The sequence below is a fragment of the Oncorhynchus nerka genome, linkage group LG27 (genome assembly GCF_034236695.1).
Source record: "Oncorhynchus nerka isolate Pitt River linkage group LG27, Oner_Uvic_2.0, whole genome shotgun sequence".
NCBI classification, from domain to species: domain Eukaryota; kingdom Metazoa; phylum Chordata; class Actinopteri; order Salmoniformes; family Salmonidae; genus Oncorhynchus; species Oncorhynchus nerka.
The window spans coordinates 53887726-53913621 of NC_088422.1; the positions used below are offsets into that span (position 1 = coordinate 53887726).

The 25896-nt window shown below is 41.0% G+C and overlaps 1 protein-coding gene across 1 annotated transcript in view; it reads right to left on the reverse strand.

Moving 5' to 3' along the window:
- snx2 (sorting nexin 2) overlaps positions 1-23095 on the reverse strand; it is a 31246-nt gene extending 8151 nt beyond the window's left edge. Inside the window, exons 1-10 of the mRNA XM_029638658.2 lie at positions 22911-23095; positions 20604-20718; positions 9427-9581; positions 9088-9154; positions 7469-7512; positions 4737-4878; positions 4440-4518; positions 1385-1460; positions 800-913; positions 201-294 (exon numbers count right to left, since the gene is read on the reverse strand). Of these exons, the coding sequence (XP_029494518.1) occupies positions 201-294; positions 800-913; positions 1385-1460; positions 4440-4518; positions 4737-4878; positions 7469-7512; positions 9088-9154; positions 9427-9581; positions 20604-20718; positions 22911-23018 (994 nt within the window). The 5' untranslated portion in view covers positions 23019-23095. The remainder of the gene's footprint in view (positions 1-200; positions 295-799; positions 914-1384; positions 1461-4439; positions 4519-4736; positions 4879-7468; positions 7513-9087; positions 9155-9426; positions 9582-20603; positions 20719-22910) is intronic.
- Positions 23096-25896: the final 2801 nt, after the last annotated feature.

Here is a 25896-nt window from a genome sequence, read left to right on the forward strand (position 1 = left end):
TTAAATATACATTATAGGAAGAATTTTACTGGCAGTTTGTGAAAAAGCACTACACGTGGTGCAATCAAGTTTTGGAGTAATTGCAGATTTGCAGATATTTTAGGCACTGCTTGTGCATTTAAAAGAGCAGAATGTGGCCTTACATGTCTAGAGTATGTCTCTAAACTAGGGCTCAGGGTCAGGACTGATGGGAGGATTACCTTTCCGGTGGCAGACCAGACACTCCACACTAGCATGCAGTTTTCTGAGTTGCAAGTCGAGGTTCTCAAACTGCTGGTGCTTCTCCTCAAACCACTGTTGACACTCACAGAAATAAAATCAAGCTGAAACATAATAAAGTTTCTCCACAGAATTAAATTATAATAGTATGAATAAGTAATGATAGTAACTAGTAACTATGTATGTTTTCAAAACATTTGCAATTATTGATTTATAAATAAATGAACACATTAAATGTGAAATTATTTTTTACATACTGAGTCACCCTGTGCGAGATGCTAGGTTTACATTCAACACATTGACGGTGTAAGACAGGCCCCATATCCACAAGCTATCCAATGCCAAAAATGATTTTACAGTTTACATTTGAATGACAAGCGTATCAAAAATAAAGGCAGTTAATAAATTGCAATGAAGTGGAAAATAAAAATATAGCTTTTCCCAGTAAGGAAGGAAAGGACCACCCCCCGAGCAGCACCTGGCTTGTGCCTCTACTTCTTTTCACTCACACAATCTTAGAATTCAAGTGGAAAGCCTCATTAATTCGTCTCATTATTCAAGTCCAAAAATCAGCCCTTACCGCATCCGATTCATTCATCTTGATTGTCATTTTGTTGACAGCGTCGGCAGCTTTGTTTACCATCCTCAATATTCCGGCCCCACTCAGCGCCTGGGTGCTAACCGCTCTCGGCAGCTGGGATAAAATGACAAATAAGTGCAAACAAACCGGTTAACAGGCTAGGGCTCCGACCCAATCCCAGAGGGAGCCCCGCGCCAGGAGCTGTGTGGGGTTTTCTCCACTCCCATACATTTCAATGTTGTTAGAATCTAATTTAATCCATTTACTGGGAAAACTCTCAGAGGAACAATGGGCAAAAATAGCTTTCAATTGCTTTCAGCCATTTATCCTTCTTTTCTACAGTGGCATTTCATTACATCTGGATTAATACAGTAATTTCATTGGAACATGTTGCTGTGACCCTGGCCATTTTCAAAACAAAGGTCACATATGTTCTTGAGCTTATCCCAAACTATTTCCAGAAGTTGGCTTTATTAAAGGATAGTGAAAAAGGGGAAAAATATCACCACAAAATAACAAAAACATGTGCTTTTTAAAAATTAATTCTCAATTGGATGTCGTACACAGATTGAGATTAAACGCTACCTCTGAACTCTCCAGGAACATCATGACATCCGGATCCTTCAGCAGGATGGGATGTTTCACTGTTCTCATCAGATACCTATTGAGCATAAAAGAAAAGGTTACATTGTGTAGATAAATCATTACCATGCTCAGTGCAGAGGTAACAATTAATGAAAAAATATTAAATAGGGCTAGGATTTGCCAGGGACCTCACAATACCATATCACAATATTTGGTCCTGTGTGGCTCAGTTGGTAGAGCATGTTGCTTGCAACACCAGGGTTGTGGGTTCATTTCCCAAGGGAGACCAGTATGAAAAAAATACAAAGATGTATGCACTCACTACATTACGTCGCTCTGGATAAGAGGGACTGCTAAACTACATGAATGTAAATGTACTTAGGTGCCAATACAATATGTATTTTGGTTTTCACAATTCTATATGTATTGCAATTTGATGTTCCAAACAGATTGCTCTCTATATTTCTGCTACAGAGAGACGAAAGCACATGAGAAAATTAGTTTTGATCCTTGTGCTTAAAACATGGCTCACCATTTAAAAAAGGAAGATGGAGAACAAGCTATCTATAGGATAAAAAAACACCAGAGTTTTGGCGCAGGTACAGCAGACTAGTGTTAACTAACGGTACCTAGCAAAAAAAAAAAAAAAAAAAAAAAAATCTGGGATGTGGAGACAAAATATCGATATAATAGCATCCAAAATAATATTGCAATATGGAACTATCACTCAAAATTGTCATCCAATTCAAATTGGCTTTGGTAACCCCCCCAGAATAATACTAGAGGGAATGATTTATTTTAGCTTTTATTTATTTCATCACATTCCCAGTGGGTCAGAAATTGACATACACTCAATTAGTATTTGGCAGCATTGCCTTCAAATTGTTTAACTTGGGTCAAACAATTTGGGGAGCCTTCCACAAGCTTTCCACAATAAGTTGGGTTAATTTTGGCCCATTCCTCCTGACAGAGCTGGTGTAACAGAGTCAGGTTTGTAGGCCTCCTTGCTCACGCACGTTTTTTCACAAATTTTCTATGGGATTAACGTCAGGGCTTTGTGATGGCCACTCCAATACCTTGACTTTTGTTGTCCATTTTGTCACAACTTTTGAAGTATGCTTGGGGTCATTGTCCATTTGGAAGACCCATTTACAACCAAGCTTTAACTTCCTGACTGATGTCTTGAGATGTTGCTTCAATATATCCACATAATTGTCCTCCCTCATGATGCCATCTATTTTATTAAGTGCAGCAGTCCCTCCAGCAGCAAAGCACCCCCACAACTTGATGCTGCCACCCCAGTTCTTCACGGTTGGGATGGTGTTCTCCCCCTTTTCCCTCCTAACATAATGATGATCATTTTGGACAAACAGTTCTATTTTTGTTTCATCAGACCAGAGAACATTTCTCCAAAAAAAGCAAGATCTTTGTCCCCATGTGCAGTTTCAAACCGTAGTTTGGCTTTTTTATGGCGGTTTTGGAGCAGTGGCTTCTTCCTTGCTGAGCAGCCTTTTTAGATTATGTTGATATAGGACTCGTTTTACTGTGGATATAGATACTTTTGTACCCGTTTCCTCCAGCATCTTCACAAGGTCCTTTGCTGTTGTTCTGGGATTGATTTGCCCTTTTCGCACCACAGTACGTTCATCTCTAGGAGACAGAACATGTCTCCTTCCTGAGCAGGATGACAGCTGTGTGGTCCCATGATGTTAATACTTGCGTACTATTGTTTGTACAGATGAACGTGGTACCTTCAGGCATTTGGAAATTGCTCCCAAGGATGAACCACACTTGTGGAGGTCTACCATTTTTTTTCTGAGATCTTGGCTGATTTATTTTTGATTTTCCCATGATGTCAAGCAAAGAGGCACTGCGTTTGAAGGTAGGCCTTGAAATACATCCACAGGTACACCTCCAATTGACTCAAATTATGTCAATTAGCCTATCAAAAGCATCTAAAGCCATGACATCATTTTCTTGAATGTTCCAGTCTGTTTAAAGGCACAGTCAACTTAGTGTATGTAAACTTCTGACCCACTGGAATTGTGATGCAGTGAATTATAAGTGAAATAATCTGTCTGTAAACAATTGTTTGAAAAATTACTTGTGTCATGCACAAAGTAGATGTCCAAACCAACTTGCCAAAACTAGTTTGTTAACAAGAAATTTGTGGAGTGGTTGAAAAACGAGTTTTAATGACTCCAACCTAAGTGTTCCGACTTCCGACCTCAACTGTATATATCATCCGCCCATTGACTGACATGAAGGTCAGCGTTTACAAGTGGGCAGGGTGTCAGCTTTGTACACCTCACTGTTAAAGAACCTAATCCTGATGGCCAAAACAATTAATTTGAAGTAAGTTATTTGAATGCATATATATTAAAATACCTTATGTTACAATTAAAATGAATTGTTTTGGCCATCAGGATTCAGTTCTTTAACAGTGAGGTGTATAAATCGGACACCCTGTCCACTTGTAAACACTGACCTTCATGTCAGTCAATGGGCAGATGATAAAAAGGGCAGAGAAATGTCAGGGCCTCACTTAACGTAAATTGTTATTCGATTCATCAGAATGGGCTAAAACCAGGGATGGGGCAGCAGTAGTCATCCTCGGGCTGAACACCGAAAATGTTGGACAGCTCTGTCCAGAGGATACGGTGTGAAGCTCGGGAGGAAACCCCCCCCCATTCACGTGTTGACAGCCTCGAATCCCTGGAGCGCTGTGATAATTATTTACCTAATATTTCTAGGTTAACCTTTCAAGCCACAAAAGACCAGAACAAGAATGCTCTTTAGACTGAAGGGGCTTTTCACGTAAACGTTTTGTGTAAGACATGAGAGCTGTCTCATCTGACATGTAGGGCATTAAATGAGCTGCGTGGCGAGGATCATTCACTGTTGGAGGACAGGCGTGGATGTATGTCGTAAAGATCGCCAAAACAAATGAAACAGCAGAATAATGATTTGATGGAATGGTTACATGTTTGCAGTAGGTCTGAAGTACTGAAAAACTATTGATTTTGAGAAGGGTTTCTTGTATGTTCATAGATACCTTTCTAAGGCTGATCTTCTCTTCTCGACAAATTCTGCAGAAGACAAATCCTCTTTCCCAACTTTGACCTTAGTCATTCCTGTAGATGAAGACATATACAAATGTTTACACACAGTCATTCCTGTAGATGAACAACGTTGCCCAGGCAAAATGACTGCCCTCTTTACACACTACTATAGGAAATATCAGCTCTGCTGTTTTGCTACCACAATTCATGACATACATGACTAAACTAGCTGATGGAACAACAATAAAACCTTATTCAATTCAATTCACATCCATGCAGATTTCACTCACCCACAATGCTTTTCTCTGGAGCGGGAGGGACTATGTATCCTATATGCAGGTACCTGGAGGCTAGTTTGCTGTGCAAGCCTAGAAAGTCACTAAACCTCCTCCTTACAGTGGTTTCATTCTTGCTGAAAATGGTCATAGAGGTCTAGAAGAAGGAGGAAGAAGACATTGACAAGGCAAGAGTGGAAAATTTAATTTTTCTTTTTAAACTTATCACAAATAATACAACTTATAATGTACAGTGCATTCGGAAAGTATTCAGACCCATTCACTTTTGTCACGTTACAGCCTTATTCTAAAATGGATTAAATTGTTTCCCCCCCCCCCCTACACACACACAATACCCTATAATGACAAAGCAAAAACAGGTTTAGACATTTTTGCACATTTATAAAATAAAAAAACTGAAATATTACAGTTACATAAGTATTCAGACTCTTATCTTAGTACTTCGTTGAAGCACCTTTGGCAGCGATTACAGCATCAAGTCTTTTTGGGCATGACGCTACAAGCTTGGCACACCTGTATTTGGGGAGTTTGTCCCATTGTTCTCTGCAGATCCTCTAAAGCTGTCAGGTTGGATGGGGAGCATTGCTGCACAACTATTTTCAGGTCACTCCAGTGATGTTTGATCGGGTTCAAGTCCAGGCTCTGGCTGAGTCACTCAAGGACATTCAGAGACTTGTCCTGAAGCCACCACAGAGTTGTCTTGGCTGTGTGCTTAGGGTCGTTGTCCTGTTGGAAGGTGAACCTTTGCCTCAGTCTGAGGTCCTGAGCACTCTGGAGCAGGTTTTCATCAAAGATCTGTCTGTAGTTTGCTCTGTTCATCTTTGCCTCAATCCTGACTAGTTTCCCAGTCCCTGCCGCTGAAAAACATCCCCACAGCATGATGCTGCCACCACCATGCTTCACCGTAGGGATGGTGCCACGTTTCCTCCAGACGTGACGCTTGGCATTCAGGCCAAAGAGTTCAATCTTGGCTTCATCAGACCAGATAATCTTGTTTCTCACGGTCAGAGTCTTTAGGTGCCTTTTGGCAAACTCCTAGTGGGCTGTCATGTGTCTTTTACTGAGGAGTGACTTCCTTCTGGCCACTACCATAAAGGCCTGATTGGTGGCATGCTGCAGAGATGGTTGTCCTTCTGGAAGATTCTCTCACCTCCACAGAGGATCTCCAGAGCTCTGACAGAGTGACCATGGTCACCTCCCTGACCAAGTCCCTTCTTCCCAGATTGCTCAGTTTACTGGGCGGCCAGCTCAATCAAGAGTCTTAGTGGTTCCAAACTTCTTCCATTTAAGAATGATGGAGGCCACTGTGTTCTTGGGGACCTTCAATGCTGCAGAAATGTTTTGGTACCCTTCCCCAGTTCTGTGACGCGACACAATCCTGTCTCAGAACTCTACGGACAATTCCTTCGACCTCATGGCTTGGTTTTTGCTCTGACATGCACTGTCAACTGTGGGACCTTATATAGACAGGTGTGTGCCTTTCCAAATCCAATCAATTGAATTTACCACAGGTGGACTCCAATCAAGTTGTAGAAACATCTCAAGGATGATCAATGGAAACAGGATGCATTTTGAGTCTCATAGCAAAGGGTCTGAATATTTATGTAGATATGTATTTCTGTAAAAAAAAAAAAAAAGATTTGCACAAATTTCTAAAAACCTGTTTTCACTTTGTCATTATGGGGTATTGTGTGTAGATTGTGGAGTATTTAAAAAACATCTGTTTTAGAGTAAGGCTGTAACTTAACAAAATATGGAAAAAGTCAAGGGTCTGAATACTTTCCGAAGGCATTGCATATTTTTATGTCGGAAAAAGTCAGTTATCAATTCTTCTGTGCTGGTTAAAAAAAACATTTTCATGCAATAGGTTTTGGTTACACTTGTAATATCTGTGCCCATATGGAAATTCTGTAAGAGTAATATATATATATGCCAATTATTTGACTGTCCGATCTCATTCGGTCTCCTATCAAAACCTTTAAAAAAATGTTTTGGTGCCAGCGAGAATGACATAAGAAAGACGACTAGCTTGATTAATCCTCCTCCATGTATATCTCACCAGGTCAGGATATTTCAGCCTCCATACATCCACTAGTTCCAATATATCCACGATATTCGTGATTTCCATAAGAGCATAAGGGTGATAGTTTGTAGTGTGATTTCCTTTACGGCCCACTGAGGTATTTAAAACCCTATTATAATCTCCCACCATAACAATAGTCTTGTATTGCTTGTAGGTTTGATAAATTATTATATGTATTTTCAAAGAAGTGTGGATCATCATTATTCAGACCATTTAGATTAATGAGCCAAATCTGTCCAAAAACACATTTAAAAGAATCGACCGATTCATCTAATAATAAAAACTTAACACAAATATACTTTTGTACCAGGTACTAAAAAAAAAGGGAATCACTTTGTTGTCTTGAGTCACCTCATGATACAGTTTACAAATAATAACTACAGTGATATCAAATATGGGTACTAAAACCATGCCTATTAACACTGTCAATATATTTGTTGCCTTCTGACCTAACATACAGTATACCCCACTCAAAGTGTGGATACGAATGTGCAGTACATGTGTATAATCTTAATATCAACTTCAACGGTAACCTTCCCTGATAACTTTTTGGGGAAAGCTACCAGAATTTTGCAACCCTACTCTGAACTTGTCCCAAGTGATTAAAAAAAGAAAAAGTAGAATATGAAGATATTTTCCTTACCTTTGTAGTTACTTTGTATCCCATGTAAGCATTCATTCCATCCCCTTAAAGAAGAAACATAAATATTAGCGTAAACCAAAGTCACAGGATTGGTTTAACTATTCTCTCCTCGATACAACAGCATTGTCGCTCATTTTCTACTTGAGAGAATAATACAATGTATATCATAAGTATTCATCCCCTTGGATTTTATCAAATTTTGTTGCGTTACAAAATGGGATTGAAGTGGATTTAATTGTTTTCCCCCCGCACGGACCTACACAAAATGCGGCATTAATATCAACATGAAAAGAAAATTATATAAATTAATAATGATAATAATAATGTCTTCACCCCCTTTGTTATGGCAAGCCTAAATAAACACAGGAGTCAACATTTGCTTAACAAGTCACATAATGTTGCATTGACTCTCTCGGTGTGCAATAATAGGGGTTAACATGATTTATATATGACTTCCCCCTCTCTGTACCCCACACTAACAATTATCTGTAAGGTCACTCAATTGAGTAGTGTATTTCAAGAACAGATTCAATCACAAAGACGAGGGAGCTTTTCCAATGCCCCGCAAAGAAGTGCACCGATTGGCAGGGTAAAAATAGAAAGAGCAGACAAGGAATATCCCTTTGAGCATGGTAAATGTATTCATTTGGCTTTACATGGTGTATCAATACACCCAGTCACTATAAAGACACAGGCGTCCCTCCTAACAGAGTTGCCACAGAGGAAGGAAACCGCTCAGGGAGGCCAATGGTGATTTTAAAACAGTTAAGGTGTTTAATGGCTGTGATGGGAGAAAACTGAGGATGGATCAACAACATTGTAGTTACTTCACAATACTAACCTAAATGACAGACTGAAAAGGAAACCCTGTAGAGAGAAAAAAAAATACTCCAAAACATGCACTCTGTTTGCAAAAAGGCACTAAATGTCCTAAATGTTGTATTTTGGGAAAATCCAACACAACACATCATTGAGTACCACTCTCTATATTTCCAAGCATAGTGGTTGCTGCATCATGATGTGGAAATGTTTTTCATCGGCAAGGACTGGAGGAAATCTGGTTCAGTCTGCTTTCCACCAGACACTGGGAGACAAATTCATTCATTCCTTTCAGCAGGACAATAACCTAAAATCTATACAGCAGATGCTTACCAAGAAGAGAGTTCATGTTCCTGAGTAGCCTTGTTACAGTTTGACTTAAATGTACTTGGAAATATTTGGCAAGACTTGAAAATGAATGTTTATGAACAACCAACTTGACAGAGCTTGAAGAGTTAAGAAAATAATAAAATGGGCAAATATTGCACAATCCAGGTATGCAAACGCTCTCAGAGACTTACCAAAAAAGATTGTATTGACCCAGGGGAGTGAATACTTGTTGGTGTTTAATTTTTCATTAATAACAAAAACAAAAAAAGCATTTTCTTCCAGTCATTGAGCTAACGCTAGTTAGGATTGGCTCGCAAAACCACCTCTTATTCATTCAGACTGAACACAGAGACATAACAATGGTATCCATGAGTTCATCTGACTCTGGGGAAATAGACAAAGGGCTTCATTGCCAAAATCCCAAAGTATCCCTTTAATATATGAATACATTAACACGGTATTAAACGTACCAACTTTTTCTGGATCGGACACTGCTATATGCATGTCAAAGGTGTCACCACTATCGTCCTCTTCAATCTAAAAGGAAACAAAAATAAAATGAAAGTTGCACTCTCAACCTCTCCTTGCAGTGAACCTTTTATACTACAAATGCTTTGGAGGCTAACATTGGTGGTATTAAAAGTCCACCTTGACCTTTGTGTTATGAGAATGCTCCATGGTGAAGTTTCCCCAAGGTACTGATCTAGGATCAGCATCTCCTCCCCCAATACGAACCTTAACCATTATTTGGGAAAATCCAAAACTGGCCCAAGATCAGAATCTAGGGCCAACTTAACCCAACTACTTACCTCATCCAGGGATCTCTCAAACATCTCGGCAGTGCCCAGGCCCATCCTGGGGGTGAGCATAGCTGTGGGGGTGACTGGGGTGATGGCCGGAGATGGACCGTCTGACAGGATGGGCTCCCTCTCTGGACTATCCAGAGAAACCTCCTCTGTTGCTTCTGAAATACAGACAAAGAATAGAGAATGATACAAACAAAACATTACACTTGAGAAACAAAATACAAGTGATGACTCCAAATGGAAAGGGAAACACTTGGAGAATTATGGTATTCACGTAGTGCTACGGTTTAACCTTTGAAGAGCGTAATACAAACGCTTCTGAGTTAAACGGTTTATTTTTAAAAAGGGATAGTTCACCCAAATTATAATTTGCATTTCTCTTGTTTCAAGTACAAAACATCTTAAAATAACTTTATTGAGCTAAACAATGAATTTTACACTTTGGGATGATTTGGACATGAAATGTGAAAAATTGCTATATTCCATTTGACACCAATCACTTTCTGACCACACACCTTCTTATTTGAACAAAACTTAAAGGACAGTTGAAGTCAGAAGTTTACATACACCTTAGCCAAATAAATTAATAAACTCAGTTCTTCACAATTCCTGACATTTAATCCTCATAAAAAGTCCCTGTCTTAGGTCAGTTAGGGTCACCACTTTATTTTAAGAATGTGAAATGTCAAAATAATAGTAGAGAGAATGATTTCAGCTTTTATTTCGTTCATCACATTCCCAGTGGGTCAGAAGTTTACATACACTCAATTAGTATTTGCTAGCATTGCCTTTAAATTGTTTAACTTGGGTCAAACGTTTCATGTAGCCTTCCACAAGCTTCCCACAATAAGTTGGGTTAATTTTGGCCCATTCCTCCTGACAGAGCTGGTGTAACTGAGTCAGTTTTGTAGGCCTCCTTGCTCGCACATGCCTTTTCAGTTCTGCCCACACATTTTCTATAGGATTGAGGTCAGGGCTTTGTGATAGCCACTAATTCCTTGACTTTGTTGTCCTTAAGCCATTTCGCCTCAAATTTGGATTTGTATGCTTGGCGACAGTGTCCAATTCAAAGACCCATTTGTGACCAAGCTTTAACTTTAACTGATGTCTTGAGATGTTGCTTCAATATATCCACATAATTTTCCTCCCTCATGATGCCATCTATTTTGTGAAGTGCACCAGTCCCTCCTGCAGCAAAACACCCACACAACAGGATGCTGCCACCTCTGTGCTTCATGGTTGGGATGGTGTTCTTCGGCTTGCAAGCCTCCCCCTTTTCCTCCAAACGTAACAAGAGAACATTTCTCCAAAAAGTATGATTTTTGTCCTCATGTGCATTTGCAAACCGTAGTCTGGCTTTTTTATGGCGGTTTTGGAGCAGTGGTTTCTTCCTTTCTGAGTGGCCTTTCAGGTTATGTCAATATAGGACTCGTTTTACTGTGGATATAGATAATTTTGTACCCGTTTCCTCCAGCATCTTCACAAGGTTCTTTGCTGTTGTTCTGGGATTGATTTGCACTTTTCGCACCAAAGTACGTTAATCTCTAGGAAACAGAACGAGTCTCCTTCCTGAGCGGAATAATGGCTGCGTGGTTCCATGGGGTTTATAATAATGTACTATTGTTTGTACAGATGAGTGTGGTACCTTCAGGCATTTGGAAATTCCTCCCAAGGATGAATCAGCCTTGTTGAGGTCTACCATTTCTTTTCTGAGGTCTTGGCTGATTTCTGTTGATTTTCCCATGATGTCAAGCAAAGAGGCACTGAGTTTGAAGGTAGGCCTTGAAATACATCCTTGAAGTACACCTCCAATTGACTCAAATGATGTCAATTAGCCTATCAGAAGCTTCTAATGCCATGACATCATTTTCTGGAATGTTCCAAGCTGTTTAAAGGCGCAGTCAACTTAGTGTATGTAAACTTCTGACCCACTGGAATTGTGATGCAGTGAATTATATAAAGAGGAAAAGATCAAAGGGCACAGACCGAGTGTGAAGTGGCCCAAAGCTGTTGAAAAGAGAGAGTGGAAAACAATCAACAACGACCTGACAAAAATCTTGGAACAACAGGTAGGAACAGCAGAGAAAAAGCTTGAAAGGATGGGAGAAATTATATACCACTACGGAGAAGAGCGCTTTGGAGTAAACGAAAGGAGAAGTGGCAAGACACCTCCCGCGCCAGCCAAATCTAGGAGGCAGCAGGAGATCGAGATACTTGTCAGAGAGAGAAGGCAGCTGAGGAAGCAGTGGAAGAAGGCCTCTGATGCAGAGAGAGAAGGTCTCATGCTACTCCAAGCAGACATTAAATGTCGGCTGGCAACCTTGCGAAGAGCGGAAAACTTAAGTAAACTTCGTAGGAAGAAGGAACACTCAAGAACACGGTTCTATAAAAAAACCTTTAAGTTTGTCAAAGATCTCTTCGCAAAGGAAAAGTGCGGAATCCTAAAAACTCCAAAGCCTGAACTGGAAGAACATCTGGAAAAGGTCCACCAGGACATGAAAAGGCATGAGCAGATAGTCATCCCACATGACATCCCACCTATTCAACCACCAGAATTCAATCTGGACACTGACCCTCCAAAATGGAGGGAAGTAGAGAACGTTGTCCGAAGAGCAAGAGCGGCCTCGGCTCCTGGGCCTAATGGAGTACCATACAAGCTCTACAAGAACGCCCTGTTCTACGCTTTCTTTGGAGGCTCATGAGGATAGTGTGGCAGAAGGAAATAATACCAAAGGCATGGCGAAGGGCTGGTGGTGTGCTAATCCTGAAAGAGAAGGATGCGACAGACATCAGTCAATTCCGACCAATCTCCCTTCTCAACGTCGAAGGGGAGATCTTTTTCAGTATAATAGCACAGAGGCTGTCCACTTATCTGGAAAGGAACAAGTACATTGATACATCTGTACAGAAAGCAGGCATTCCTGGTTTCTCTGGTTGCCTGGAACATACTAGTATGATTTGGTACCAGATCCAAACAGCTAAGAAGGACAAGAGAGACCTACCTCTATGTCATCTTCCTCGACCTGGCCAATGCCTTTGGCTCAGTTCCCCATGAACTCCTCTGGGAATCCTTCAACATTTTCCACGTACCAGAACCCATCACTACACTGGTAAAGGCCTATTTCCAAGACCTGCAACTGTGTTTCACAACACCTGACTTCACAACATGGCAGCGCTTGGAAGTAGGCATAATGGCAGGCTGTACAATTTCTCCTCTGGCCTTCACTATGGCCATGGAAGTCATCATCAGGGCATAGAGATGGGTGGTCGGCGGTGAGAGAACTAAGGAAGGGCTCCGTCTCCCACCAATCCGAGCATACATGGATGACATGACTACACTGACCACCACTGCAGCATGCACCAGGCGGCTACTTGCAAAACTGCAGGATAACATCAAGTGGGCCCGGATGAAAGTCAAGCCAAGCAAATCTCGAAGCATCTCCATAGTCAAGGGACAGCTTAAAGATGTGAGGTTCTGCATTGGAGATGACCCGATACCAACGGTGTCTGAGCAACCCATCAAGAGCCTGGGTAGATGGTACAACGAAAGCCTCCGGGATAAAGATCAAGTGCAGCAAGTAAGGCAGGACATCGCCGACGGTCTTGAGAACATCAACAAGACCCTACTGCCTGGGAGGCTCAAGCTTTGGTGCCTACAGTTTCGACTTCTCCCCCGGGTAATGTGGCCACTCACCGTCTATGAGGTCCCAATAACAACAGTGGAGAAGATGGAGCGAACCATTACCTCATACGTGAAGAAATGGCTGGGTGTCCCACGATGCCTGAGTAACATCGGCCTCTATGGCAAAGGGGTCCTTGAACTACCTCTTACAAGTCTAACGGAGGAGTACAAGTGCTCTAAAGTAAGACTTCAGATGACATTGAAGGACTCCAAAGACCAGACCATTAGCAAGGCTGCACCTCCCCTACAAACTGGACGGAAATGGACATCATCCAAGGCTGTGCTGCAAGCAACATCAGCCCTGAGACACCAAGACATTGTGGGGAATATCCAGCATGGAAGAGGAGGCTTTGGCCTGGCAGCAAGCAAACCAACGTTCCATAAGGCAACAACATCTGAACGCAGGAAGCTGGTGGTCGAGGAGGTGCGCAGACAGGAGGAGACTGCAAGAAGTGCAAAGGCTGTCTCTCTTGCTAAACAAGGGCAATGGACGCGGTGGGAAGGCCTGGAGAGGAGAAAGATCAACTGGAGTGAGCTTTGGCAAATGGAGGCAAGCAACATCAGCTTCATCATAAGAGCTGTTTATGATGTGCTTCCATCACCAAAAAATCTACATCAATGGTATGGCGAGGACTCGACCTGCCCCCTCTGCCCAGCTCCAGCGACTCTCAGGCATATAATGACAGGTTGCAAGACCAGCCTCTCACAAGGCCGCTACACCTGGAGGCACAATCAGGTCCTCAAGAGCCTGGCTGCAGCAATTGAGACCAAGAGGAGTGCAACCAATTCATTACCTCCAAAAACAAGCAATCCCGTCAAAACGACAACATTCATCCGGGAGGGACAGAAAAGGCCCAAGTATCCTCCTACAAAGCCAGAAACTGGACACCTAGCCATGGCCCGGGACTGGAAGATGCTTGTCGATATTGGCCAGCAACTCATTTTTCCACCTGAGATTGCTTCTACCAACCTTAGGCCAGACATGGTACTCTGGTCCCCTTCACGAAAGGCTGTGTACATCATAGAGCTCACAATCCCATGGGAAAACTCTGTTGAAGAGGCCTACGAGCGTAAGAAACTGCGTTACACAGAGTTGGCAGCAGACGCAACTCAGCGTGGCTGGAATGCAAAAGTCTGGCCAGTTTAAGTGGGATGCAGAGGATTCGTGGCTTCTTCCATCATCAGGTTGCTGAAAGAACTTGGAATCCATGGACAGGCTCTGCGGCAGACCGTCAGAGCAGTTTCTCAAGCAGCTGAAAGAGGCAGCCAGTGGATCTGGATCAAACGGAAGGACCCTTGCTGGGCTATAACTTCATGACCCCCCACCCCCACCTGAGAACCCAATTCAGATCCCTCCAACTTGAGGAGGGCATATGAGGTATGCGGCCAGCTGTATGGCTGGCTCAGGGAAGAGGACGCCCCTGCCTTGCATAGTCCCGTGGGACATCTTAATTGGGCATGGGACACAAGCTAAGGCTTGATCACCCTTTAGCTGGCCACCTTTGATGAGGGTGTTTAGTGATTAAAGGCCGAAACACCCACTGATTCGAAGGCACACTACTGAGGATGTGTCCCAAAAATCGACATCTTACCCCAGTCTAAGAAATAAACCTCCCATGCCACTCTTGTCAACATCACGGCAAATCTCATGCGAGTGCATTCCATCTATTGGCACAATGGACAGTTTTTAACATCTCGTCCCGTGTTTTATGATTCTAAGTGAAATAATCTGTCTGTAAACAATTGTTTGAAAAATGACTTGTCATGCACAAAGTAGATGTCCTAACCAACTTGCCAAAACTATAGTTTGTTAACAAGAAATTTGTGGAGTGGTTGAAATACGAATTTCAATGACTCCAACCTAAGGGTATGTAAACTTCCGAGTTCAACTGTACCTATTTGCCCATGGTAGAAAGAAACTATTTGGACCTGAATGCCAAAACATTTAGGAGATAGAGAAGCTCAAGTTTGACCCATTTTGCATAACTTACCATGACGGTTGAGATGTAAAAAATAAATATATATATATATATATATATATATATATATATATATATGGCCAGCCGTGCCGCCCTGTTCTGAGCCAATTGTAATTTTAAAGTCCTTCTTTGTGGCACCTGACCAAACGACTGAACAGTAGTCCAGGTGCGACAAAACTAGGGCCTGATTGTTAAGAATGCAGAGTAGCGCTTTATTATGGACAGACCTCTGTGTGATTTTATACACCAAACAGCAATGGGTGTGCTGAAATAGCCAAATCCACTCATTTGAAGGGGTGTCTACATACTTTTGTATATATAGTGTATGCACAAAATGATATGACTGTAGCTCAAACATGGACAGGAGAAATGTTTGTTCATAGTTTGGTGGGAGACAAAGTCTAATTTGCTGAAATTCTAATGGGCGTAGCTTATAGGTCCTTATAGGACACGTTGCTCATGAGGGGCTGCATATTCGTACACCATTTCATGACTGTAGCTCTAACAGGACAGGAGATATGCTTGTTCAAAATTCATTTGATTACTATAGCACCCCCCTTGGGCCAATCAGTGTAAATGCCGGTCCTCTATGGCAAGATGCATCATTCACCCAAGTTGAGTCCAAATCAGGCCAGCGGTGTCTGAGATATCTCGTGTGATTAATGTACGTACGAACGAACGGAGACAGATCTATTCATCGTGGGGGAGAATTACAGACATAATGTAGTCACCAGACCTGATCACAGGGATGACGAACTCTTGAGGTCCCGTTGATTATTTCAGAATTAGGTAAATCTGCATTTAGTTTTTTGCAACCCGTGTATGGAATGATCTGCAGAGCTCTCTGCACCTTGATGCTCTGGTGCCTCTAGTAAAGTTAAGGTTGTTAATGGAGGACCTCATTGTTGAGGAATGTGTTTCTTTCTTAGGGGGCTTTCACACACCCTTAGTTTGTTTCGTTTGGACTGGTGTGAACACCATCTGCACTTGGGAGCACACTAAACAACGCACTGTGGTTTGTTCAAAAAGAGTGGTCTCGGCCCGAACGCAGACTGGACCAAACACAGGAAAAGAACCAGAGTTGCACATTATTATTGGTTGTGCAGCATTATAACTTTTTTATAACCTTAGATCTCTGAAATATTCTGTAGGTACCAGCACATTTATGAACTCATCCGATGCAGATTAGAGGAGACGGGGGCTATACCGGGGATACAGGCTACTGATATAGGCTATAGTCCTATTCACGTCGCAGTTAGAGCAGCTATTGAACTATTTACTCCTGCATGTTGTTGGAAGACAAGTGATGCTTCATGACAATCAATCATAAATGGATTTAACTTGAGTATTTTTGTCCATTAAACAAATGACCTGCATAGACACATGGTTTTGTTTCGGAATTTTGTTCATTTGACATTTGGCAATGAGAAACCAACCAGACCAATTTTTTTTTAAATTGAACCTTTATTTAACCAGCCAAGTCAGTTAAGAACAAATTCTTATTTTCAATGCCTGTTCAGGGGCAGAATGACAGATTTGTACCTTGCAAGTTCAAACCCCCGAGCTAACAACCTTCCGGTTACTAGTCCAACGCTCTAACCACTAGGCTACCCTGCCGCCCCTGAAGAAAAATACAAATGTAACAACAAATAGTCAAACTCGGATTTGAACAGTAACTCAAAACTGTGTGAAAAATACCTTAAATTGCTTGTAGCACTGTATGCTTTTATTACACTATGTTTGAATGATGTACATTTGATAAATTGTGTTAATTCAGGGATCCCTTGAAAAAGCGGCCTTGGTCTCAAATGGGACCAAAAATAAAGGTGAAATAAAAATATGAAAAATATATTTCAGGCACATAAAAGAGAAGGACTACTCCTTAGTGTATGGGTTGCTCAGTTGGGTGTCTAGGGTATAGGGTTGGAGACTGTTCCATCATGATAGGAGAATAAATAAATAAACTATATTTCCAATTTATTTTAAATTGTATACCCCTTAATATGAAAAATATATTTCAGGCACATAAAAGAGAAGGACTACTCCTTAGTGTATGGGTTGCTCAGTTGGGTGTCTAGGGTATAGGGTTGGAGACTGTTCCATCATGATAGGAGAATAAATAAATAAACTATATTTCCAATTTATTTTAAATTGTATACCCCTTATCTGCACAAAGTGGAAAGCTCTCTCTCACAACGACTCCCATTGTTAGGGCGGAGACATGAGCATCTCGTCATTATATAGAGATCTCTGGTGTAAATGGGAAGATGCACAGCACAGAAGGAGCGAACGAAAACAAAAAGACAACATGAGAACAAGGACAGAAACTCATAAAAACATTAAATACAAATGAAAATTAGATTCTGCAATAGACATTTGGAGTATTGCGCAAAAACAAATTTGAATTAATAAAATTAATTCGATATATCACCCAGCCCTACTTCAGTCTAGGGTTGTTACGGTGACCGTATTACCGCCACACCGGTGGTCACGAGTCATGATGGCAGTCAAATACAACATTACCTTTTAGTCACGGTAATTATGCTTCTCCAAGCTCTGATGCTGCTGATTGTCATTAGTAACCTACCAAACTTGCTAAGGTTTGTATCACAACTAAAGTGGCCAAATTTCTTAAAATGAAGCACATTAATTTGCTTTACAATGGGTGTAGAGCCTAACTGCCATTCATGCACAGCGCGTGAGTTTCAAGTTTGGGAAAGATAATTTTCCACATAAAAATGCACCTTTATAATAAAAGCATTAAATGCATAATCTCATTTGTGGTCACTTTTGAGAATGGTGTTTTCCTGCTAATGGAACATATGTGCTGTGTGTGTATTGCTGTGCTTATGTAAACAAATAGCCTAACAGTTTAGCAACATTTTATGCTTAACGTTCTCATCTGTTGCATCAGCCTCATTGTTTAAAACATGTTTTTGATGCTAGTGGTTGTATTAATTTGGGATCTATCGCATCCCACAACTGTTCCAGACTATGCTGGAAATATTTATTTCTAGCACAGAATAGGTCAACTTTTGTACTATGGGGGACAGTAGATTGACATAGCCTAGTGCTTTTGCTAATAGAGAGCCTACTCATCTGTTATTCAGCAATGTTTAATTGTATTCTTCATACTATAAAATAACACCATGGAATTCTAAGCAAATCTTGTCTGCTAAATGAACTAGCATAGCCAGATCAGGGCCTAACATAAGGACAACTCAGAGTATGCTATTCTGTTAATCTGAAATAGAATACATTTTCTTCATATCATAATTCTTTGGACCTGTCTAAAATAAATAATGGCTTTATTGAGATGGTGTAGGTTATATTACAAGGATTAATTGGACATTTTCAAAAGTACATGTTCCAAAGGCCTGCATCAGAGGCTTGTAAGGCTATGTGTGGAAGCCAGGAGACGCTAAATTTGTTTATGTTAATGACCAGCCAATCACCGTGAGACTGGCAGTTATTTGCATGACAATCACCGGCTGAGAAAATGTCACGAATGCCACAGCCCTACTTCAGACTAGAGGTCGACCGATTATGATTTTTTTTCAACGCCGATACCGATAGATTATTGGAGGCCCAAAAAGCCGATACCGATTAATCGGAAGATTTTTATTTATTTATTTGTAATAATGACAATTACAACAAATACTGAATGACCACTTATTTTAACTTAATATAATACATCGATAAAATCAATTTAGCCTTAAGTAAATAGTGAAACATGTTCAATTTGGTTTAAATAATGCAAAAACAAAGTGTTGGAGAAGAAAGTAAAAGTGCAATATGTGCTATGTAAAAAAGCTAACATTTCAGTTCCTTGCTCAGAACATATGAAAGCTGGTGGTTCCTTTTAACATGAGTCTTCAATATTCCCAGGTAAGAAGTTTTAGGTTGTAGTTATTATAGGACTATTTCTCTCTATACCATTTGTATTTCATTAACCTTTGACTATTGGATGTTCTTATAGGCACTTTAGTATTGCCAGTGTAACAGTATAGCTTACGTCCCTCTCCTCGCTCCTCCCTGGGCTCGAACCAGCAACACAACGACAACAGCCACCATCGAAGCAGTGTTAACCATGCAGAGCAAGGGGAACAACTACTAGAAGACTCAGAGCAAGTGACAATTGAACCGCTATTAGCGCGCGCTAACTAGCCAGCCATTTCACTTCGGTTACACCAGCCTCATCTCGGGGCAATGCTTGACGCACAACGAAGAGCTGCTGGCAAAACGCACGAAAGTGCTGTTTGAATGAATGTTTATGCACCTGCTTCTGTCTACCACCGCTCAGCCAGATACTTAGATACTTGTATGCTCAGTCAGATGATATGCAACGCAGGACACGCTAGATAATATCTAGTAATATCATCAACCATGTGTAGTTAACTAGTGATTATGATTGATTGTTTTTTTATAAGATAAGTTTAATGCTAGCTAGCAACTTACCATGGCTTACTGCATTCGCGTAACAGGCAGTCTCCTTGTGGAGAGCAACGAGAGAGGCAGGTCGTTATTGCGTTGGACGAGTTAACGGTAAGGTAGCAAAATTAGATCCCCCGAGCTGACAAGGTGAAAATCTGTCGTTCAGCCCCTGAACGAGGCAGTTATCCCACAGTTCTTTGAAAATAAGAATGTGTTCTTAACTGACTTGCCTAGTTAAATAAAAGGTATATAATAAAAAATTAAAAAATTAAATTAAATTTAAAAAATTGGCAAATCGGCGCCCAAAAATACCGATTTCCGAATGTTATGAAAACTTGAAATCGGCCCTAATCAATCGTCCATACCAATTAATCGGTCGACCTCTACTTCAGACCACTGCAATTTACAAAGACTACTTTTAACAACTCGCACAGGAAATTTAACAAAAACACTTGAGGAACAGTGCAGATGCAAAGCTTGGTAACAGAATGACAGTTTGTGCTGTTGGTGCCATCATTCTGTTACCATGCTTTGCAGCTGCACTGTTCAAGTAAATCTGTTTTTGTAAATGTTCTGTGTAAATTATTAAAAGTAGTCCTTGTGCATAGCTATTTTGCATTTGCATTTATACCATGGACAAATATGTATAAAGTTTCATTCAAATCAAAAGGGCTGCGGTCAAAAAGTGATTAAAATCAAATGGAATGACCCCTAGGGGATATCCACTTGGATTGGTTTTGCACCATAAGTGCAAAAAAAGTTAGCATTTTAAGACAGTGGCCAGGTAAACAAACCCAAAAAGAATAGATTGGTGTCTTATCTTCCATAGACTGCTTACAGCAGGGGTAGGCAACCCTGGTCCTGGAGTGCTACAGTTTTTGAAGACCAGGTGTGTTGAATTTAGGCAATCACTGAACTGCTCAATTAGCTCAGTTGGTCAGGTGTGGTGCCTAGCTGTAACAAAATCCTGCGGCACTCGGCTTAAAGGGTAAGGAAACCAATAGGACATTTTGTAATTTAGGTTAACTATCCCTTTAAATAGAGTTAACTGAGGAGAGGCATTTAATCATAGGTGATGGGAATACCTGCAAACAGATCCTCTGGGTCATCATCCAATGAAATGTCTTCTTGCTTAGGTCCATTTGTGCTGATGCCTTCTGCAGGCATGCTGGGTGGATCTGGAGATGAGGGTTCTGGAGACTGCAGAAAAGCACAAACGTAATAAAAATAACAGAAGCCCAAAGACCGAAAGAAATCTGATCAGTTAAGACTAATCTTATTAGGGGAACATAGGCCTAGATAAAAGGTTAAACCAATGTTAACTTAAAAAACAATTAATTTCAGTGTAGGCCTATTATGTGACATGTTGGAAACAAACTAGCATATGGGCCTACAGGAACCAAGTACAACAACTGAAACTGTTGCATCATCACGTCCTCAGATGACAACATTATTTTATTGGAAAGTAACACAAAAAAAACACATGTCAGGTTCCAATGAAATAGGATATGAGCAGCCATACTTTAAAAAGGAGGAATTATAATGGGCAGGAAAATATTGTTTTAAATTAATTTCAAGGTGCAATATGCAGAACACTCAATTTCCTGGTTGCTAAAATTCTAATAGTTTGCCTAATTTCAGTTTGTGATAAAAAAATAAAAAATAAGCCATGTATAATGTAGAGTATCATTGTGCCATCTAAACCGCTGTGAAATTTATTTTCAATAACCAAAAATGTTATTTTCAGTTGGTGTACAAAACTAAAAGTAAAAGACACCGTCACAATTCAAGAACACTTTAGAGTGTACGTAAATAAAAGCTGAGCTAAGGAGAAAGGAGCGGAAGTGGGACTGATAATGGGAGGTTTCCTCCACCTACTACTCAGCACAGGATAAGAGAAACCAGGAAACTCTCCTTGGCATCAATGTTTGTTTGCTGCTGAGTTCAAAATTAAAGTCCACCACAGGCAAAGAAACAGCAGCAGCAAAGCCGTATGCCTCGATCACACTTACAGCGTGTTTGCGCAAAATGGTATGCAGCATGATCTGGATGTGTGCAGCAAAAGTTCGACATTCACGGAATGACGCTGTAGGTTTAACATGTTAAGAAGGCCTCGATCACACCTACAGTGTCATTGCGTTTTGGTACACCAGAAGTACATTCATTTCCAAAGGAATGCTGCGTTTGCCTTGCAGCATTGCGTTGCAGAGGCAGTTGCGGTGCATTCTGTGTAGTGCATAGGTTGGATTAATCAAACGTATGCATCAAATGGCACGCATAGATGGCTTGACGGAAAGGGTAGCAAAAGGTGAATGTTGAACTTTTGCTGCACACATCCAGATTATGTTGCACAATGAAGCTGTAAGTGTCTTATCTGATGGGCCTTCAGGCTTCACATTCAATCAACATTTTTAGCTTTTGAAAAGTATAAGTTGTCAAACTAAGTTGGGGCAAAAACCTACCACTTCCTTGATAGTAGAAAAGATATGACAGAACATTAATAATACAAAAATATATATAATAATAATAATAAGAAGAATTGTGTGGGGGGTGAGGCAGTGGTCAATGGAGACTACTCTTAACCTTAGTCCCACTCCACTTAGTTAACATGTATGCTCATCATTTTTCATTTGTTTATTGGAAATTTCCAAGGACCATCTATGCAATAAACACGCACCTGACTTACACCTGTAAATTCACAGCTCACAAGGGAAATGTATGACTGACGGGGAGATTATGGTCTACATTTCAGAGAGGGAGTCAACTTCTAGGATTGGGCTCGTGCACTCTCCCATAATTGGTGATATTCCAAAGAGATATTTCTAAACGTTTGTAGAATATTAGGCTTTTAGCATTTTACAACTAAGAGCATAAGACCGTCTGTTAAATAACTAAAATATCAAATATAAATTGCACAGCAACAAATTCGGCTAAAGACCAAGCTAATGTTTCTAGAACTCCAATTAGTGTCCCATTGTTGGTTTATCCCATTTTAAACAAATAATATGAATTTAAAATTGTACCACACATGTGATTATCCCCTGATCTATTGAAAACCCGGAAACCAGTAAACAGCGCAGACGTTCTGCGTTTTTCTGACGCACGGCTGAATCTCAAGAACAAACGCCCTCCCAGTATGCGTTATTGGCCATCATCAGGATAGTGAGCTGGCTACAGATTATCATTCATGATCATAATAAACTGTAGTGGCTACTTTGTTGCATGATTTTCATTTAAAGAAACTAACACCCGAAGCACAACCGTGTCATAAGCCTAGCAGCATCTAGCTCACAACAACGGAAGGTCGCCTGACTTTACTTGTCGTCTAGTACTGTATCAATGAGCATCAAGCCCCTAGTTGCTTTCAATCCTCGGTCTCGGATCACTCTTACCTCTAGTGTAGTGACAGTACTGACAAAAAAGCCTTCTCCATCTTCTATTTCCCTGAAGTCAGTCTGTCCTGCATCTCCCAGTGGTGGCGGTTCCATCTCCGCAGCCATTTTCCTTTAGCAATAATATCCGAGTAAGAAAACAATCGACAGAAAGGAGTCAGGAGGTTCGCTAGCTGTCATGTGACTCACAGGAACAGTTTAGTCAGAGAGGAAGAGGCGAAGCGAGAGCATTTACTCCGCCCAAAAATCTGTCCGCGTTAAGCTATGTCCTGTTTGTATCGAGGTACACGAGTGAGTGTTGAATTACGTGAGGCTTATTTGACCGAATATAAGTTTGTAACATAATACTTTGTACTGATATAAGGAAATGTACGTGGCATTACGGCAACTTTGATAAAAACGACCACGACAGTTGTACCTTGTTGTTCACAAGCGTATCTGCCCTCTCATTGGCTAGAATAGTCACCCCTGATCTCGCCCTTCTTCAATTATTGAGGGCGTGTATGTTCATTGTTAGAGCGGTCACTTGGCTATCTTGTCCATATAATATATCATCTTTGATTTAGTCTCGTGACAGCTGGCGCTTTCATGGAGATCATATTTCGCTCTGGTCGCAGAAACTCATTTAGTTTATGCTGATGACGAAAAGGACGATGACCAAGTGCAGTGTTTGGGTGAAGTGAAGTAACATTACATGTAATTCAACTACATTTTGCAGTAGTTGAACTAAATTCAAATCTGGTTTCAGTAGTTAATACAAATTGTTTTGCCATGTAGCAGTGTAGCTAACTACTGGAACTACACACTAGTTATTTTGCTAAAAGGCAAGAGAATATGGATTAAGTAGGCAGTCATTTCCTTTCTTTTTCGACATCAGACCTGCCAAATTCCCACTTGACACATTGTTTTAGTGTTTAATACATTGTTAACATATGACCCCAAAGTGATATGTTCTTGCAATTTGTAGTCTATGACATTTAAGATTTACATATGAGTTTTTCACGAAGTAGTTTGAATCTAGTGAACTTCCTTTTTCAAAGTAACTTTGGTTAAGTAAATTATCTTTTTTATTAAACTGATACGTTTGGATTTTGGCAATGAAGCCCTTTGTGTATGTACTTCAGTCTGATGAATGCTTGGATACCATGTTTATGTCACTGCCTGCAGTTTGTAGGAAGTTGTTAACTGGCGTTCGCGCAATTACTGATTCTATAGTAATTGCTAGCATGCTAGTAGATAACAGAATTCCAGTCATTGTGCTTACGCTAGTTAGCATTGGCTCACACAACTATTTCTAACTTCCTTATTACTGGATGTAGAGACATAAACATGGTATCTGTGAGTTCATCTAACTCTGGGGAAGTAGATAAATCCGGAACTGTCACTTTTTAAGGGTAGATTTAGTGTAGCTAGACTTCTTTCAGTGTAAAGTAATTGGTAATTCTCTCTCCCTCTTCTCTGAGGACCTGAACCCTAGGACCATGCCTCAGGACTACCTGGCCTGATGACTCCAATTCCACCTGGTCGTGCTGCTGCTCCAGTTTCAACTGTTCTGCCTGCGGCTATGGAACCCCGACCTGTTCACCAGATGTGCTACCTTGTCCCGAACATGCTGTTTTCGACTCTCTCTACCGCACCTGCTGTCACTAACTCTGAATGATCGGCTATGAAAAGCCAACTGACATTTACTCCTGAGGTGCTGACCTGCTGCACCCTCTACAACCACTGTGATTATTATTATTTGACCCTGCTGGTCATCTATGAATGTTTGAACATCTTGGCCGTGTACTGTTATAATCTCCACCCAGCACAGCCAGAAGATGACTGGCCACCCCTCAGAGCCTGGTTCCTCTCTAGGTTTCTTCCTAGGTTCCTGCCTTTCTAGGCAGTTTTCCCTAGTCACTGTGCTTCTACATCTGCATTGCTTGTGGTTTGGTGTTTTAAGCTGGGTTTCTATATAGCACTTTGTGACATCGGCTGATATAAAAAGGGCTTTATAAATACATTTGATAGATAGCTTGGTAAACCATACTGAACAAAAATATAAACTCAACATGCAACAATTTAATTGATATTACTGAGTTCATGTGAAGAAATCAGTCAATTGAAATAAATAAATAAATTAGGATTAGGCCCTAATCTCTGGATTTCACAGATAGCAGATGTTCTGAAAGAGCTGCAAAACCTGGACCCGTACAAATCAGCTGGGCTTGACAATCTGGACCCTCTATTTCTGAAACTATCCGCCGCCATTGTCGCAACCCCTATTACCAGCCTGTTCAACCTCTCTTTCATATTGTCTTGAGATCCCCAAGGATTGGAAAACTGCCGCAGTCATCCCCCTCTTCAAAGGGGGAGACACCCTGGACACAAACTGTTACAGACCTATATCCATCCTGCCTATCTAAGGTTTTCGAAAGCCAAGTCAACAAACAGGTCACTGACCATCTCGAATCCCACCGTACCTTCTCCGCTGTGCAATCTGTTTTCCGAGACGGTCACGGGTGCACCTCAGCCACGCTCAAGGTACTAAACGATATAACCGCCATCGATAAAAGACAGTACTGTGCAGCCGTCTTCATCGACCTTGCCAAGGCTTTCGACTCTTTCAATCACCATATTCTTATCGGCAGACTCAGTAGCCTCGGTTTTTCTGATGACTGCCTTGCCTAGTTCACCAACTACTTTGCAGACAGAGTTCAGTGTGTCAAATTGGAGGGCATGCTGTCCGGTCCTCTGGCGGTCTCTATGGGGGTGCCACAGGGTTCAATTCTCGGGCCCACTCTTTTCTCTGTATATATCAATGATGTTGCTCTTGCTGCGGGTGATTCCCTGATCCACCTCTATGCAGACGACACCATTCTGTATACTTCCGGCCCGTTCTTGGACACTGTGCTATCTTACCTCCAAACGAGCTTCAAAGCCATACAACACTCCTTCCGTGGCCTCCAACTGCTCTTAAACGCTAGTAAAACCAAATGCATGC